Consider the following 17,173-nt stretch of genomic DNA (forward strand, 5'->3'; position numbering starts at 1 on the left):
CAAAATGGTCCCAGCCCCAATTGACCCCAGCATCAAGGATGTCGCCGAACCCATCAAAGACACTCTCAAAATCCCCGACCCAGCCAAACAGCGTCTGGAGAAATCGGGTATAGACCTCTCCAAAGGCTATCCCTATCGTCCTTCTCGCCCCTTGTATCTTGATGATGTCTACAAGATTCGAGACAAGCCTCGCGATCACATCGATGCAGGCGCTCGAGCTGACAAGTCTAAGAAGAGCCTTTTGTCCGCTGCGACTAAAGTCACTGATCTGACTGCATACATCGGAACTGAGATTGAGGGTCTTCAGTTGAAGGATCTCACTAATCAGCAGCGAGATGAACTGGCTTTGCTTATTGCGGAGCGAAGTGTTGTGTTTTTCAGAGATCAGGATCTTTCGCCGCAGCAGCAGAAGGAGCTTGGAGAATGGTATGGTGAAGTTGAAGTTCATGTAAGTGACACCTATCCAATCCTCATCATAACAGGTGCTGACGCAGCCACAGCCCCAAGTCCCTCACGTCCCTGGCGTTCCAGGTGTAAGCGTCCTCTGGCCCGATCTCATGGCCACAGAGCGCCCAGCCAGTTTCCGTCAACCTGGCGGTGCATCTCGCTGGCACACAGATCTAGTGCACGAGAAGCAGCCAGCAGGCATCACGCATCTTCACAACGATACTATTCCATCTGTCGGCGGAGATACTCTGTGGGCTTCAGGCTACGCTGCATACGAGAAGCTGTCCCCAGAGTTCCGTAAGATCATTGATGGCCGGGAGGCTGTTTACCGCTCTGCTCATCCCTACCTGGACCGTGATCACCCCGAACAAGGTCCAAAGTATATTGAGCGTGTTCATCCCATCGTTCGCGTTCATCCTGCTACAGGCTGGAAAGCTCTTTGGGTGAACCGCGCAATGACGGATCGAATTGTCGGTCTTGATAGAGCGGAGAGCGATGTCATTCTCAATTACCTGTATGATGTCTATGAGCAGAATGTCGATATCCAAGTGCGCTTCAAGTGGACACCAAGAACTTCAGCGCTTTGGGACAATCGGTGAGTACCTTGATCCCAAATGTTGAGCAACACTGACAAAGAAAAGTATCACTATTCATAACGCCAGCTGGGATTATAGCGGACGCGAGCCGCGACACGGTACTCGTGTGACTTCTTTGGCGGAGAAGCCTTATTTTGATGCGTCGGCGCCAACTCGTCGTGAGGCCTTGGGACTGTTGGGAGATAGCGAGAAGAAAGAACTGGAGGCGCTGAAGTAAACCCAATAGTTACTACTACAGTGTAAATGACACGACAAACTTCACATAACTGTGCACATCGTTCATGCTCCTGAAGCAATTTCCCTGAATATTGACATTTCGCCTTCCGCTTTCAGCTTTGTATCGGATCAGCCGGGTTCTTTTGTCTTTAGCCTCAAATCCTTCACACGTTGAGTCATTCAACCCCGACAATTGCAAGGTTTCAGCAAGCCACTTTGTCTCACATTGGTTCGCTTGGTGATGGAAGTAACGCCGCTAATTTGCCGATCTGATAAGAAGGATCTGATAATCAGACATCACGACCGATAGCTCCGCGCTACCTCCGTAAGCACTACCTTTCCAGGAGGAATCGGACTCCGGCTGTGAATTTTGCGTGTGATGCGGGGTATAAATACCTTTAAGTTAGCAACGTATCTTCGATTGAGCATGCTATTTATGCTTTCTTCTTGATACAAAATGACTACCGACGTGAAAGAACCCGTTCTCGATACTGAGCTTGGTGTACTCAACAGTACCCGAGCAGATCCATACCTCGTCGCCTTCAATGAACTCGACAGCGATAATCCCAAGAACTGGCCAGAAAAGCGAAAATGGGCTGTAACAAACGTCATCTCCATAACAGGCTTCAACCGCATTCTTGTTTCAACAGTAATGGCACCCGCGCTCTCCGTCATCGCCAAAGACCTCAACATGACAGCTACCCAATCCGTCATGGCCCTGAGTATCTACCTTTTAGCAACTGCCTTTGGTCCTCTTGTCATTGGACCCTTGTCTGAGATTTATGGGCGGAGGACCATCCTTCATGTTTCTAATATTTGGTTCCTTGTCTGGAATCTCGCGTGCGGATTTGCAAATAGTAAGGAGATGCTTATCGGTACTCGCTTCCTCGCTGGCTTTGGCGCAAGTGCTGTTCATGCACTTGGAGGTGGGGTTTTAGGTGATATCTGGCGTCCTGACCAACGTGGCAAGTCTCTTGGATGGTACTCTGTCATTCCTCTCATCGGCGCCGCAACCGGTAAATCTAAACCTCATTCCCTTGAACATCACGTTGTTAACTCTTATAAAAGGCCCAGTTATTGGCGGTTTCATGACTGATAGAATTTCATGGCGATGGATGTTCTGGTCGACGTCAATGTTCCAAGTCGCCATGGCTGCTATCTCTTTCACCACGTTCCGCGAGACATATGCCCCTGCAATTCTCAGAAAGCGGGCTAAGAAATTGCGTAAAGAGACGGGCCAGCCATATTACACCTACGCAGAACGCACACAAGAGGGACATACTCTGAGAAAGGTCCTAACCCAAGCTATGACCCGTCCCCTTCGTCTTCTAGCATTCCACCCCATCATCCAAGTGGCGGCTGTTATCTCCGCTATCGGCTATGGTCTTTTGTATATCGTGCTCTCAAGCTTCGCAGAGGTTTGGGCACAGCATTACGGACAATCTGTTGAGATAAGTGGTTTGCACTACATCTCTTGTGCCTTGGGTGAACTAGCAGGATCACAACTCGGTGCTCCGTTGATGGACTACTGGTTTCGCAGAACCGAGCGTCGCAATGGCCAGCATTTACCAGAAAACAGAGTACCACTGATGGCAATGGGCGCATTCATCGCGCCAATTGGCTTCATCGTCTATGGCTGGTGCGCTGAGTTCAGAGTTCACTGGGCATGGGTCGATGTAGCCATGTTCATCACCATGTTCGGCATGCAGATCTCTGGTATGCCGTTACAAGCGTACTTGATCGATGCTTATCCGGATCATACTTCAAGTGCTATCGCGGCGCAGCAGTTTCCTCGCAGTTTAGCTGCTTTCTTGTTCCCGCTGTTTACGCCAAAGATGTATGCTGCGCTTGGGTATGGATGGGGAAACAGTGCGATGGCGTTTGCGGAGTTGGCGCTTGAGTTGGCTGCACCGTTATTGTTGTGGAAGGTTGGCGCTAGCCTGAGAGCAAGGGCGACGTCGAGCCTGTAGGGACGAGTGGTTTGGTGGAGAGAGCATGTTGCTACGTGGTCGGCTGGAGGGTATTGGCATTTGGTACTGGCAATTTACATACTTTTTGTCTGACCATCATTACTCCCATGAACCATTCTTAAAGCCACCCACCGCCATATTCCACACTATTCTCTTGTCTCTCGGTTCAAGTTAATACTCAAACCTCCATCGGGGATCAGTGTCGCCTCTCCAGTCCTCCACCTCTCCAACGTGCTTAATCTCCTCACTCACCGCCGCCCGAGCATCATTCTGCTTCTTCAATCTCCAACCAAGTATACTCACAACCACAATATTAGCAATAAGATATCCTAAAGCCATGGAGTGCCCAACTACGAATCGAGGCCCATCACCAGATCGATACAGCTGCGTTCCCATGACGGCACCAAGATTTCCAATACTGATTTGCATAGCATTCGCGATAGCGCGCTTCGTCTGTCCAGACACGTTGATGGCTGGCCAACTGAGGACAAGAGCAGTAGCAGGGTAGATTCCGGCTGCGGCGAAGAAAGTTCCAACGTACGAGACTCCAGGTCTAGCGGTGGGGTTGGTATTGGCGAGAAGGATGATGTAGCCAATTGCTGCGACACCAGCGGAACCCGCGATGAAGACGGCACGTTTAGCGAGTTTCTCAGAGGCGATAGCGACGCCTAGAGTTGTAACAAAGGCGACGGCGTATGGCGGGATTGTCAAGAGCTGTGCGACTGCTGCTTTGTATCCTAGGTCCTTAATAATGGTTGGCTAATTCCATTAGTAGGACTTCTAACCTAAGAGCAAGGTGTCTTACCAGGAAAAGTGAAAGGGTGTACAGCGGTAGACTCATAGTGTGAAAGCCCAGCCCATAAAGCCAGCAGCTTGGATCACGGAATGCCTCACGTACGGCAGCCCAGCTAAACTTCTCTTCCCGAATCGCGTCACTGTCTGCATGCAGGCGTTCGTGAATGAAGGAGCGCTCCGATTTTGTGAGGAACTTTGATGTATCGGGGTAGTTTTCGATGAACCAGTATGCCGCGACGGCGACTACTACTGTGGCGATACCTTCCTGCTTATCGTCAGCTTGACCTGGGGAATGTTGGCGAAGCGGCTTACCAAGATGAAGATCCATCGCCAGCCATTATCCCAGACGACACCTGCCATCTTACCAATCCCCTGATTCCATTAGTCTAGCTACCTGAATGAAGTCAAGTTGACTTACATATGCCAAGATACCACCAAAGGCACCAGCGAGTGATGCAGCGCTGAAGAACAGCGAGATACGATATTGTCGCTCGCGTCGCTTATACCACATCGAGAAGTAGTACACAACACCTGTTCACCATCAGTACAATTATTTCAAACAGCAGCCCTCACGATTGGACCCACCGGGAAACAATCCGCTCTCAGTTACACCCAGGAAGAATCGAGCAATGAAGAAACCCGTCTTGTTCTGCACGATACCGAGCAGAGTGGCGACAATACCCCAGGCCACGGTGAGTGTTGGAAGCCAAAGCCGGGGCGTAGTTCGCTTGAGGATAATGTTGCAGGGAATCTGGAGCTGTCAGATTTATTCTGGAAAGTTGGGATGGAGGGACGAACTTCGAAGAGAACATAACCAATAAAGTATAGCGTTAGGCCAGTGAGATACTCATTACCCGCTGTCAAATGTCAGAATCCAGTTTCCAGGCATGCACTTGTTGATCTTACACATGTGAAGATCGTCAATCATTCCTTCAATGCGAGCATTGCCAACTATCCGTTTATGTCAGCTCGGCATCACGCCGTTCTGTTGCGATCATCCATACCATTGCTGCGGTCCAAGAACGACAGCAGATACAGAATCCCAACTGCCGGCAGAAGCTTTAAGTCAAGCTTGCGAAGCAGTGCCTTCTCATTTATTGGCGAGCTAGAGTCGACTGTGCCGGCCTCATCACTGAGGTCCGGCGGCGAATCGTTCTTCAGGTCAGCGGCCATCGTGTAGAACCGCGTCTCGAGATTCTGTGAGATAAATTGTCAGGAACTTGAAAGTTAAGGTGCAACTTGTCGAATAAATATGCTTGCGGGGTGAGAATGGTGTCTCAGTCTAGTATTATTGCACCATACGTCCCTTGTTCAGATCTTCATGAGGTTTCATCCATTTCAACTTGTCATTTCGATGCAACGTCGATACACATAAGTAGCGGTACATCCACTCTCACATTAGCCACTACCGCATCAAAAGTACCTCGACAAGATCTGCAACAACTCTTGCTCTTTCTATAATTAAGAGCGATGCACAGAGAGATTAGAGTACAGTGATGGATGCACAATCTAGATGCATCGATCGGAGCATTTTCCCCAAACGACCCAAACATGACGTTGACGCGTAGAATGAACCACTGCCGGTACTTTGTCACTTCCATGACATCACCATTTTGGTGAAGTGTTTGTCTTTGAGACGTGAAGTTGACATGTCGCCATGTTAGTAGCCTCTGTCGTGATCTCAAACGAGCCAATGGGAGCGTTTGTGATAACGGCTTGGCTTACCCACTTGGGGTAGCGTGGGGAACCAAGAACGTGGGATTTCAGTGGAATATCAGAGTAGAGCAAAGACTTCCAACATTGGACTTTTGACGTCTATATTGAATTGAGCGAATGAGACTGGAGGAGATAGCAAAGCGGCATAACAAATCGGAATAGAGCTCGGATTAGTGCCACTAGCAGCCCTGGAAAGTCTATCGGGTTCAATATTTTATTCTTCCGCCAACCTACAGACATCAGTTAGCAATCCCATCTATTTCGAATCACGAATAAAACCGTAAACAATAGGTATAGAACGTATGTATGGTCTCGTATTTTACTGGGAATCAAGCCCGGCCAAGAGCGCATGCATATCGAGCCCCGTGCCTCGAGATCCTACTATTTCACGTTTAACGATGACTATTACTTCAGGTATACCTTCGTGATTGCCAGCTGATACTTGAATGGTAGATGGTATCGATACATTTACATGTTGTTACTCGTTTTGGTAAGATTCCTTCTCCTTCATCGAGGAGTCATAGACCGCGATAGAGATGTTGCCATCATCACGATTCAAGCAGTGGTTTTGTGTATCTGTTTATGGAAGGATAACCAATTACTAGTTTTTGAGCCTTTCTAAATGCAGTTTATTTCCAGACTAAATACATCGTGTGGTTAACCCCTCTTCACCTTGTACTACCGAAGCCCTTTATAGCCGTGCAACATATCATAGCCAGACCAAGCTAACCATTATCAATATACTAAACTCTGTAGTTTTCAGACGACTAATCTGTTTCATTTTCTTCCCAAAATGAGAATAACCACGGAGCGCTACTGCTGTGGCAACGAGATAGGAAATGATATTGAAACCTTATACGATATGCCGAAAACTTTGTTCATTTGGGAACCCGGTCCGTTACACGTTGCGGGGAAACGATGTTGGGAAACCGTACACGAAAGCACAGAACACGTATTCATTTGAACGGACGTAATATCTTCAAACCGGCATATAGTGCTGTTTCTGACGGACAATCCGTCCGGTGGAAGTGAGATTCTCAAAGTTCGTTCCAGAATCCATTGCCTACTCATAATCATACATAAACCCGACTGACACGGAGATTATACTCTTCCCTCAACGCTATGCTATGATCCTCACCCACTGAGCCTATCATTCTTTCAGCCCTGTGCACTTCTCAGCTTTAACTCTTTTTCTCTTACCGGGTCGGAATGGCGTCCCTCACTGCCAGAAGCAGCCTGCCAAAGGACGGCATAAAAATCATCCACGCGGGTCTTTACCGCACAGGAACAGCGTCCATGGCCGCAGCATACCGCATCCTTGGCTACAAAGCCCATCACGCTCTACACAACGAATGGCACGAACCCTGGGGGAAACTCGAGCAAGCAGCGGAAGCTACCTTTCCTCACCTTATCCATCTCCCAGACTACACTCACGACGGTCCTCGCTCAGGTTTCACCAGAGAGGGTTGGCAGAGCTTATGGGGTGATTACGATGTTGCTACTGATATAGCGTCGACGTTTACTTTGGAGCTCATCAAGGTGTATCCCGATGCAAAAGTTGTCATTGTCCAGAGGAAATTCGAAGATTGGTGGCCGTCGTTTCATTCTGAGATATTGGTCTCTGTGTTTGAGGCAACCTGGCTTCAAAAGTTCTTGACGTGGTATGTTTTGCGTTTTCGAGCCTTGCATGCCATGAGGAAGGTTCTCGCCGGTTTCTTCTCTGTGGATGAGTACTCTGTGGAGGCCATTACGCCCGCTATTGCAAGGCATGCGTATGAGGAATTTTATAGCAAGGTTCGGGAAGCTGTACCGAATGAGAGACGGTTGGAGTATTCGCTTGGTGATGGATGGGAACCGCTTTGTGAGTTTTTGGGGAAGGATGTACCGGATGTTGAGTTTCCTAGGGTTAATGATCGGAAGACGCATAGTGAGGATATGGAGAGGCTCATGGCGAAGCTTATGAGGGTCTCGATGGGGGTTCTTGGACCTTATCTTGTTGGGTTTCTTGCTGTTGCTGTTGTCTTTTATGCCTGGTAAGGGTGATGTCAAAATCATGAGAGTGCTGGTTGTCCTTAAGCATCTAGCGGCCTCTCAACAGTATTCACAGGTAGTATAGAAAGCCCCCAAAATAGAAATAGCATTAATATGTACTGATAGAATATTATACGACATTATGTAAAGCAAGCAATCGATCTCAACCCAGAACACCGTCATATCAGCACCAGACCCAAGCATCATAACCTTCATAGCCCATTACCACAAATCATAAACCCTCATAGGCATACCTCTCTTCCTCAACGGAAGAGCAGTACTGTTCCTCGTAACATTCTGAATAGTACATCCCTCCGTCTTGTACGCCTTGTCATACTGCCCCGTCAAAACAGTAGCTAACCACTGAATAGCCGTAGCAGCATTAAGCACAAAGTTCTGCGAGTGCGTACCAACAGTATTTCGTTGATACAAGATATTAGCCCCTACACCACAGTATCGCTCAATGAGTTTATCTGTGTTGGTAATAGGGCTGATCTCATCATGTACACCCTGGTACGCAAAGATGGGCCATTGGGGAACGCCGTGGTAGCCCATTATACCATCACGGTTGACGATGCGCTGAACGCGAGGATCGCGGAATAATTTCTCGCCGTCCTTGAAAAAGTCAAATATATCGACTCCCGCAAATGCAGCGCCTGCTTCAGCGAGGGTGTAGTTCTCGGCAGCTAGGAAGGCAGTCTTGTTGTTTTCTCCGGACGTCTTCAATTGCGAGAGAACGTACTTTTGCACGTCAGGATACTGGCTCGTCAATCCGAGGATGGAACTTGGAGCAAGACCAGCAGCGTCTTTGCCGGAAATAGCATCCAAGACAGCAGTAACATTAGGTGTCAAGCCACCAAGCGCAGCACCAACGACTGTGTCTTGAAGATCAGGCGCATATTGCACAGCAAGTTCAGAAGCCCATTCACTAGCCAACGCGCCACCAGAGTATCCCCACAGGGCAACGCGAGGGTTTGTTGTGTTCAGACCTAGACCGAGAGAGAGAACAGCGCGGATTGAGTCGAGGGTAGCGTGGCCCGAGATGACACCTGCCGTGAACGACGCAAGAGGACCTTCGTAGTCAGGAACGCTGAGAAACACGCCAAGACCTAGAGCAGCGTTGAAAAGCTCGAGACTGCTGACGCCATCGGCGGAGTACACTGCGTAACTGGGGCTAGCATCCACATCCGCTGAATCATAGGGAACTTGGTATGAGAGCAAAGCGCTCTGGTTGAACAGGGTCGCAGCAGTGCTGTTGGCCCCAAGCTTAGGCACAAAGAGCGTTGTGACGGCCCATGTTGGCTTGTACTGGCTGTCTGTAGTGCGGTACAGAATATTATACGTCGCAGAGCTGTTTCCAGTGATGCGAGTCAAGTTTCCCGGTGCAGGACGTAGACGAAGAACAGTGCCGGGCTCTTTATTCTCATAGCCTTCTGGAGCCGTGTACCATGGATCCTCGCTGGGTGGGAGAGGTTCAGAAGAAACAGCTCGTTTGTAAATATGGCCTTGAGCAGCAGCAGCTAGGCCTAGCCAAAGACTCAAAAGAGCGAGGACACGATGAAGAGCCATTGTGAAGTATGATGTAATTGACCGCCAGTCTAACCCTTGGGCAACGGCGAAGTACTGTCTTTTTAACTCAATTCCACATCACATTACGTATGACGCCGAGCCGAGGCTTCCGTCAGCCGCGCCCAGAAAACATGGTTCAAAAAGGCTTGGAAGATGCCATTTCGATAGTTCACAGCCGAGTTTGGCAGTCATGACGATGAGTGTTTGGTGGCTGGACGAATTAGCTTGTCCGACGTGACCAATTAGAGGAGCTAAAGTCCGCAAGATTGGTCCGGTTTTCCGTTGGAGTTGCGGGGTTGAGGCAAGGGTAGGTACAGACTCCGACGGAGGGAAGGGTTTATTTTTGTTTCCGAGGATGACGTTGGATGGGAGATGTGCCTTGTGATGTTTTAGCGGAGAAATACTTACTGGGCTGTTGCTGGGCAGTGTTTTTGTCTTGGTGATATTGATATGGTGATGGAGATGGGTGAAGCCACTGTTGAGAGGCATGGCCCAAACAGGCGACGGTGTTAGGCCAAGGCTGGAAAGTTGAACCTTGAAGTGGCATACACCATTTAACAAAGTTCATCGGCTTCCCTTCCAGTAATGGCGTCGCCCGTTACGCGTGCGTGCGTGCGTGCGTTTTGTGCGTTGGCATCGTTAGCTCCATCGTCAATTGCGGGGTTTTAATCCAACGATTCAGCTGCCCGATTTGTGAATTGGCAGAAAGTACATGTGCAAATGTAGATGAGGGACTGACCCAAAGCTTCGGAAACTTTCATCTTACAGTAAAAGGTTTTAGAGTAACCAGTAAATCCCACTCTGATCTGTAGAGTTTAATTGACCTCAATGGCACTGTATCATTGATGACGCAATGGACCTAGTAACCTTGTGCGCCAATGAAAGCTTGGGTGCAGATAACGGGCTGTTAGGTGCGTTAGTGCTATAGCTAACTCCCGCGTTTTCGGCATCTCTTCTTGTCAAGAGGTTAGTGTTAATGACTGTCTTATTCTGTCGTCTAACTGGCCTACCCGGTAGTTTATGCAGAATTTCTTACTCAAGCTATCTCGATGCAGACCTCATGCCTACACTTCCTACTTTATAATTTGCGACATATTGAGCTTTGACCATAAGCCTGTCCTAATTTAGATAAAGAGGCACAATTTCCATTCATCTGTAGAAAGCGCATGATAGCTTGACTTTTTCACATACCCACCTGTCGATATCAGGTCATTGAAAATTGTAAAAAGTGGTTCGTGACACTGGATGGGAAGTGGAACTGGTTGGAAGTTTTCCATAGCATCTCTATTCTAAGCTCATATATATTCTCAAAGTGTATTCCACAAATTTCTTACGACCTAGAAGTCCCGCCGCATCTCATCAGGTTTCTACTCAGTCTTCCAGCAGGGGTTGTTGATGGCCTCTGCAATGATTTGCCTCAGAGGCTTCCAGCCATCCTGACCAGCCCACTTCTTCAAGAGAGCAACGGACTCAGACTGGTCAGTCGACAGCTTGAGGTAGAACGTCTCAGGGTAATCAGGAATAAACTTCCTCTGCGGTCGAAGCTCCCGCAGAATGGGCAAGAAATCGTTCCAGTGAGCTTTGTGGCCCCACGTCTGGAGGCGCGCATCCTTGACGTCGGGATCCAGGAGGGCAGCGACGTGGATGAGGGCGACGTCTTGGACATCGACAAAGAATGCTTGGTAGTTAAGTGTTAGTGTGTTGTGAGGGAGGGATTTGGGTTGATGAATGGGACCTACCGGTTTGGAACGTGTCAATCATCTCCCTCTTCTCGGTGAAGAGAGAATAGATCCAGTTCCCATATGAAGTTGCATGTCTCTCGTGAAGCGGCTCGCCCAAGATACCTGAAGGGCTGACGACATTGGTCACAAACTGAGGCTTGTTCTCGTCGACGTATTTCCATAGTGCTTGTTCTGCAGCGACCTTACTAGCAGCATAGACTAGCATTGCACGCGAGGGCTCATAAGGCGGAGGAGCCCAGGCCTCTTTGACAGCAAATTCGTTCCACGAATTGCGGTCGACGACACCGTCTTGGTCAGCCGTAGGGAAGACTGCTGCGACGATGGAGCTAGTGAAGACAAAGCGGGTGACAGATGACTCTTTGGATGCACTTTCGAGGACAGAGGTTACTCCCGCGGCAGTCTGGGGAACGACATTGTTGGGGTTGGGATCAAAGTCAAGGACACTTGCGATGTGAGCAACGGCCGAGACGCCCTTTACTGCCTCGTCAAAAGCTCCAGCAGCAGATAGATCAGGAACAGTGACGAGCTCATAGGAGCCACTGTCGGCATAAGACTTGAAGTGATCATCAATGAGCCATTGGGCTTTGGCTTGGTCACGAACTGTGCCTCGGACCTTGTAGCCGCGCTGGAGAAGCTGACGGGTAACGTGGCTGGCGACAAAGCCTGTAGCGCCTGTGACGAGGACCCAGGAGCCGGTGGGAATGGCAGTTGGAGGTGAAGACATGGTGATAGACTGGTTTATGAAAGATGAGAAGGTTATGTGAGTTGTGAGTTTGAGAGGGACGAGTTCAAGTGGCGCATCGATATACATATATATAAGCTTGCAAGAGCTGAGAAGGGACAGGACATGTCACCATGCCATTCAGCTCTCATGAGAGAGCTTACAAACCAGCTGATGCTTGATAATGAGGGAAACATGCTCACCGAAACCAAAAGAATAGAAATGATCTTGTGAATGGCCTGAACTGATATGTGTTGTTGGTCATATTCTCGGTGCCGGCATTCTCTACCTGAATAGGAAGTCATAAGGCTTGGCAAAGTGGACACTAACAACCGTTAGGACCACTGATACGAAATTGCAGAGAAGACTACATGTCGCAGCAAGACTGTCTGTTGTAATTATATGTATTTTCAACATAAGCTGACGCAAAGACTTGATTCATGCGTTCTACGGTGCCTTACCAGCAGTGGCTGGAGTAAGCAATACCCTTTGGTAACTGTAGCTCTGGACCTTCCCGCATTTCGAGAAATCTAAGATACATGCGCTTCAGCAGTCCCGTCCCATCAAGACACTGAGAACCCCCTGCAGCTTCTATCATCGCGAACACACCCTGAATATGCTGTCTCGCAACAGTAGCCTCACCAAAGTTAACCTATTCATCTATTAGACGAAACCTCTTCACATAGCACAAAACTTACCTCATCCAAAGCCATAGCACAAGCTTTTGCAATAGTCAACGCATTAACAGTCGGTGAAGCGCCACTAACGGCATGGCGCAGTGCTTTGAGGCCGTTGTATTTGTACTGTAATGCGACCTGAGTCAAACCAGACTTGGGATTGCTGATAAGGATGTGACGGCATGCGCCGAGGAGAATGATGGAGCAGAGAAGATCGCTGTCTGTGATGGCGAGACCGACCCAATCGCGCATGACCCGTCCTTCATGGTCGTTCATTTGGTTGAAGAGGCGGCATGTCTTGACGTTATGTGGGACGACGACACGAATATCTTTAGAGTGTTGTTAGTGGATAGGCATAAGCCAAGGGACGGACATACAATGGTTGAGAAGAAAGTTCTCGTGAGACAAGAGTTGTTTCGGAAGGGCGACAAATGGATCACGGCCATAGCCAAGGAGCTTGTTCAAAGAAGTTCTCTCCGCATTTCTGGACATGTCTTCCTGGTGTTTCTGCATTCGTAGTCTTCTCTCCTTGGCATGTCTTTGCCGAACCGCATGGGAGCGAGTTAAGCTCCGGACATGAGAGGGGACAGGCTCTGTTGGGTTAGAGACGGTGACGAATTGGAAGTTACGCGGCATTTTGGTTCTAATTCTCAGTACAGTCCGGGAGATGAGAAGTTGGGTCGACGGAATGTTTGATCACTGGAGGCGGAGTGTATGTTTCGTTAGTTACTAAGCATCATGGAATGCCAAGACTTACAACTTCTTGCTTAGGTTAGTGTGAGTTTCGGCCTACACGTCTGAGCTATTTTTGGCTAGCGTAGGGTAACCATCTGAACGCCCGCGCTCTTGAAACCTTGAGAAGCGTGGTCAAACTCTGCATAGAGGATGACGATGTAATACCCATATCGCACAGGTACTTCTCATTCCGGAAATTACGGAGTGTATCACAGGACTTCGTTGATAACCCCGAGTCACATTGCTTAAGATTCACAGCATGTATTATAAATCCTGTTCTGTGCCAACTATCAATAGTCTCTTGGATCTTACATAAACTACATAATTCCTGGGACAGATTGTCTATATCGTACAGTATTCTACAATGAGATATTGTTCCTTTGCCACTGCTCCATCGATCCACCAATGCTCAACGCTCTCAGACTCCATATCGAAACTCACGGAACTTCTTCTGGTAGTAATATGTCGCAAGTCCGCCCGCAGCACCAAGAAGAAGCGGTACGGGAGCTCGGCCACCAGTCTTGATGATTCTAGGCACAGCTGAGCCGGTCAAGAGGACACTGTTGGCGAGAGCAAGCTCAGATCCGTAGTCCTTGTTGGTTTTGAGAAGGTAGCCTGCATCTTGTCAGCATTAGACTCCTCGTAAGGAAGAAGAGCGCTTACCAGCATAGGCGTATGAGACACCGAGACCAAGACCAGCGACGAGAGAAGGCGTAGAGCGAGTGCGGATGTAGCCAGCTGTACCGCCAGCGGCAACTGCAGATGAAGGATGGTCAATTGGGGTACAGATGACATGGTGAGGTCGTGGGGTGACTTACGAAGACCGGCGAGAGTGAATGAAGGGTGCTCAGCCATTTTTACGACGTCAATGGCGATCAATGATACACTGGAAACAAGCTTTTGGGTTGATGAGGCTTGTCGGCATCAGCGGCATTTGGTGGGCTGAGCTTCGAAACTGGCTGACAAATGGACACGATAAGCCCGGAAAAATGCGGTTCCGAATGTTATCTGGCGAACGCGGTCGCGTATCGATAATGCGTTATCACGACATCGTGGTTCTCTGAATGATGAAATAAAAGGTATCTCCTTAATATCCTCGCATCAACAGTATTTTAGTGAGATACATCATTCGCGATGCTCTCTTAATGCGTTTCGCACCCAGTCCAGACCCGCAGCCAACCCTTCCCCAGTCAAGGCACTCGTGGGCTGAACGCGCTGTAAATTACGCGTTAGCATCAGCTTTAAAGTGCGATGTAAGGCCGGTACTGACGCATTTCGATGATTTGTCAAGATATTGTTGTATATCGAGATATTCAGTCAATTCCGCGACGCTCATGGCTTTCTGTCTCATGTCAGTTCCCAAGATGACACATGTCAGGATGCTTCTCTCACTGGATCATCCTGCTTGTTAGCAAGCACCAAAAATGGCTGCTGTTCAAGCATTTCTTCCTTCAACAATCCGACCAATTCCGCTTTTGCTTCCTGTAGGGCATCCCTGTCTGTGCTGTCAATAACAAACACGACGCCTCGGAGCCTGGACATGAAACTTCTCCAACATGGCCTCCAGTGAGGGTGTCCAGCGTAATCGAAGAGTTTGAACTGTTGGCTGCCCTGGAACACAGGAGTGATCTCGACAGCTATTGATGTCAGTATGATGACTCCCACTCGTAGGAAAGGGAGACCCGCTTTCGACAGATGGCATCGCTGGCTCCTGGTTCCCGCTTAGTTTGTGCACAATCGTCGTTTTGCCCGCTGAGCGAAGACCAATGAACCCAATTGCAATTGGCTCTGGAGCCCATAGCTGAGAGACTGTAGCGCCCATGACAAGTTTTGTCACTGAGAAATGATGGTTCGTAATATACGTAAGGATTCGTTGTCAGAAGCATATCACAAAGCTGTGTTCGCTCAGTACTGAAGGGCCAGGTTGTCTTTCGAGGACGATATCACCAGGCATCAGCAGGCCCGCAAGTAAGCGGGAATCTAACTGCTCAGCCACTGTAACCACTTACTTCGTAGAGGAAGATGAGCATTATTACAGTGGGTCAATGTCATTGCAATATTCGGGGGTTGCTCTACGGGAATTTATTGAGTTTGTGTCCATTCAATCCTTGTAAAAATTGTCATCACAAAGAGTAATGAACAACTTGTCGTTAGCACTGTTTGATTCGCGTTCGTAAAAGCCGCCCTCTGCAGAAACCAAAGACAACTATGTAGTGACACTAACTCGAAATGTTTTCACCGATCCCACTGGGAGAAAGAAAGAGGCGTGTAGAATGATACCACTTACAAAGGTTTGTGTCAGGGAACATCTGTATTTATTTGTGATTTACTCCTTGCCGGTATGGTATTAGCCGTATAGTAACAGGATAACAAATGCTGGACCAAGCAATCCCGCCTCATCTCACGGGTACATCCAAGCTTGGAGTTAGGGCACAGTACATGTAAGCCTCCGACCTCATCCATTATGCCCTGCGCGAGTCGTACTCTGTTCGCCTGAAGCCTCCTCCTATCCAGCGGACAGCACTGGCATGTTTCTATGATGCTTCTGTATGCACTCCAGACAGAAAAGGTGCCCGCAAGGCGTCATTACTGGAGTTACAAAAATGCCAATGCATATGGGACAGACGAGCTGATCCTTGATCTCGCCCGCGTATTCAAGGCTGCCAAAGTCCACGAGGTTGTTTACATCTTGTTGTGTTATACAGTGGCGTTTGGCTTCATGAGACACAAGACATTCTATAGGCCACGCGACAGCGACTGGTTGAGCTAAACTTGTCAGCTATGGGACGGCAGTGATTTGTTTTTGTGCTTTCTTACAAGTTGGTTCCCAGTGAACGGTTGTGTTGTCGCCGCCGCGGAATATATCGTGGATCAAAAGGTTGGTGTTTAGCTGACGGCCTTGCTGTTGCTGGACAGGCATATCCTAGCTGTGAATGCGCCGAAATGGGGAAATAACAATAGGCATCTGAAAATGCCATGTGATATGATAGGCATGTCAGAAATAAGAGAACGGGGAAAGAATTGAGTTTGGGTCATTTTAGATGCTCGAGGGATAGAGGCTGGGCAGGGTCACATGTGCCATTCCATGCTGGGAAATGATAATCAGGATTACGTGGGGATTTGGCAGGGACCGGATCGACCCGGGGCTACATCATTATGAGCGATGAATTACGGTCCATCAGGCATATAATGTCTTTTCAGACACTAGTTCTAGGTTTATATTCTTGGACATCGGCCAACTTCCAAGTCTTATAACACTCTTGATTAGGCATAGCATGGAAGCAGATACTGGCCGACTGTGAAAGCATGACAGTGCTGGCCGACCCTCCTGAGCAGCCGCGTTGTCTGTTACTCGACTTTTGTCTACTGTGCTTCACGGAGCTAGGTACATCCGACCTAGTCAAGCTAGTGCAAGAGTGCGCACTAACGTATGTTGGCGCTTAATTCCCGTAGTACGTCTAAAAAGCTTAACTCTGAGAACCTGTTGGTCCAATGGGCGGAATTAACAGAAATGGAGTAATTACATAAATATCCGCAGAGAAATTTTTATTGGCTGTCGTATGAGAGAGGGAGAAGGTGCCAAGCCAAACGTGTCTTAGGGTCAGGGCTTGGGCCTATAATATCCGCCGTCCTCCTTGGGGTGTTATCTCCGAGACGGGCGTAAACTGTACTCACCTGTACGGATGAGTATTGCATCTTCAGAATTAAATGATCCTTCTTACTCACATACAGCACTTACGTCTGCCTCTCCTTGTGGTATAAGAAGACACGAGACTCACTAGCGTCCGGCAGCTATGCTGACAGAAATTTAATACCTATGCCGACCTGCACAGGATTGTCTCCGCTGCCCCTGCCGGTCTTTTTGATACGATTTTTTGAACTCCGTTTCGATACCCTTAGGAGGGCGTGACCGTAGAGATTCGATCCAGGCTAACACTGTGCTCAGTGCACATCGCAC

At 48.6% G+C, this 17,173-nt stretch overlaps 9 protein-coding genes across 10 annotated transcripts; 3 read left to right on the top strand and 6 right to left on the bottom strand.

Moving 5' to 3' along the window:
• Positions 1 to 4: 4 nt before the first annotated feature.
• Positions 5 to 1,260, top strand: FOXG_16923 (uncharacterized protein; the record flags this gene model as incomplete). Its single annotated transcript, XM_018396945.1, has 3 exons — positions 5 to 448; positions 501 to 1,042; positions 1,089 to 1,260. The coding sequence occupies 3 exons, from the start codon at positions 5 to 7 to the stop codon at positions 1,258 to 1,260; spliced, it is 1,158 nt and encodes a 385-aa protein (XP_018257753.1).
• A 414-nt stretch (positions 1,261 to 1,674) lies between these two features.
• FOXG_16924 (uncharacterized protein) lies at positions 1,675 to 4,907 on the top strand. The gene is made up of 2 exons (XM_018396946.1): positions 1,675 to 2,275; positions 2,328 to 4,907. Exons 1-2 carry the CDS (start codon positions 1,717 to 1,719, stop codon positions 3,227 to 3,229), a joined length of 1,461 nt encoding a protein of 486 aa, XP_018257754.1. The 5' UTR covers positions 1,675 to 1,716; the 3' UTR covers positions 3,230 to 4,907.
• FOXG_16925 (uncharacterized protein) lies at positions 3,267 to 5,331 on the bottom strand. The gene is made up of 8 exons (XM_018396947.1): positions 5,029 to 5,331; positions 4,931 to 4,975; positions 4,823 to 4,881; positions 4,610 to 4,775; positions 4,443 to 4,555; positions 4,337 to 4,396; positions 4,035 to 4,289; positions 3,267 to 3,988 (listed from the first exon to the last, which is right to left on the bottom strand). The coding sequence occupies exons 1-8, from the start codon at positions 5,195 to 5,197 to the stop codon at positions 3,401 to 3,403; spliced, it is 1,455 nt and encodes a 484-aa protein (XP_018257755.1). The 5' UTR covers positions 5,198 to 5,331; the 3' UTR covers positions 3,267 to 3,400.
• A 1,497-nt stretch (positions 5,332 to 6,828) lies between these two features.
• Positions 6,829 to 7,777, top strand: FOXG_16926 (uncharacterized protein; the record flags this gene model as incomplete). Its single annotated transcript, XM_018396948.1, has 1 exon — positions 6,829 to 7,777. The coding sequence occupies exon 1, from the start codon at positions 6,950 to 6,952 to the stop codon at positions 7,775 to 7,777; it is 828 nt and encodes a 275-aa protein (XP_018257756.1). The 5' UTR covers positions 6,829 to 6,949.
• A 74-nt stretch (positions 7,778 to 7,851) lies between these two features.
• Positions 7,852 to 9,903, bottom strand: FOXG_16927 (uncharacterized protein). The gene is made up of 2 exons (XM_018396949.1): positions 9,749 to 9,903; positions 7,852 to 9,551 (listed from the first exon to the last, which is right to left on the bottom strand). The coding sequence occupies exon 2, from the start codon at positions 9,338 to 9,340 to the stop codon at positions 7,994 to 7,996; it is 1,347 nt and encodes a 448-aa protein (XP_018257757.1). The 5' UTR covers positions 9,341 to 9,551; positions 9,749 to 9,903; the 3' UTR covers positions 7,852 to 7,993.
• A 736-nt stretch (positions 9,904 to 10,639) lies between these two features.
• On the bottom strand, positions 10,640 to 11,806 carry FOXG_16928 (uncharacterized protein; the record flags this gene model as incomplete). The annotated part of the gene is made up of 2 exons (XM_018396950.1): positions 10,640 to 11,018; positions 11,080 to 11,806. The coding sequence occupies 2 exons, from the start codon at positions 11,804 to 11,806 to the stop codon at positions 10,708 to 10,710; spliced, it is 1,038 nt and encodes a 345-aa protein (XP_018257758.1). The 3' UTR covers positions 10,640 to 10,707.
• A 454-nt stretch (positions 11,807 to 12,260) lies between these two features.
• FOXG_16929 (uncharacterized protein) lies at positions 12,261 to 13,116 on the bottom strand (the record flags this gene model as incomplete). The annotated part of the gene is made up of 3 exons (XM_018396951.1): positions 12,261 to 12,455; positions 12,502 to 12,809; positions 12,858 to 13,116. The coding sequence occupies 3 exons, from the start codon at positions 13,114 to 13,116 to the stop codon at positions 12,261 to 12,263; spliced, it is 762 nt and encodes a 253-aa protein (XP_018257759.1).
• Positions 13,117 to 13,633: 517 nt separating this feature from the next.
• On the bottom strand, positions 13,634 to 14,070 carry FOXG_16930 (uncharacterized protein; the record flags this gene model as incomplete). Its single annotated transcript, XM_018396952.1, has 3 exons — positions 13,634 to 13,830; positions 13,879 to 13,971; positions 14,034 to 14,070. 3 exons carry the CDS (start codon positions 14,068 to 14,070, stop codon positions 13,634 to 13,636), a joined length of 327 nt encoding a protein of 108 aa, XP_018257760.1.
• A 270-nt stretch (positions 14,071 to 14,340) lies between these two features.
• Positions 14,341 to 16,252, bottom strand: FOXG_16931 (uncharacterized protein; the record flags this gene model as incomplete). 2 transcript variants are annotated; one of them, XM_018396953.1, is made up of 5 exons in its annotated part: positions 16,033 to 16,252; positions 15,225 to 15,981; positions 14,608 to 14,852; positions 14,486 to 14,557; positions 14,341 to 14,430 (listed from the first exon to the last, which is right to left on the bottom strand). In XM_018396953.1, exons 2-5 carry the CDS (start codon positions 15,265 to 15,267, stop codon positions 14,341 to 14,343), a joined length of 450 nt encoding a protein of 149 aa, XP_018257761.1. In that variant the 5' UTR covers positions 15,268 to 15,981; positions 16,033 to 16,252. The 2 variants fall into 2 exon arrangements, with proteins under 2 accessions (XP_018257761.1, XP_018257762.1); XM_018396954.1 differs by having other exon boundaries at positions 15,225 to 15,972; positions 16,033 to 16,221.
• Positions 16,253 to 17,173: the final 921 nt, after the last annotated feature.

This window comes from Fusarium oxysporum, chromosome 13, assembly GCF_000149955.1.
Source record: "Fusarium oxysporum f. sp. lycopersici 4287 chromosome 13, whole genome shotgun sequence".
Taxonomy (NCBI): domain Eukaryota; kingdom Fungi; phylum Ascomycota; class Sordariomycetes; order Hypocreales; family Nectriaceae; genus Fusarium; species Fusarium oxysporum.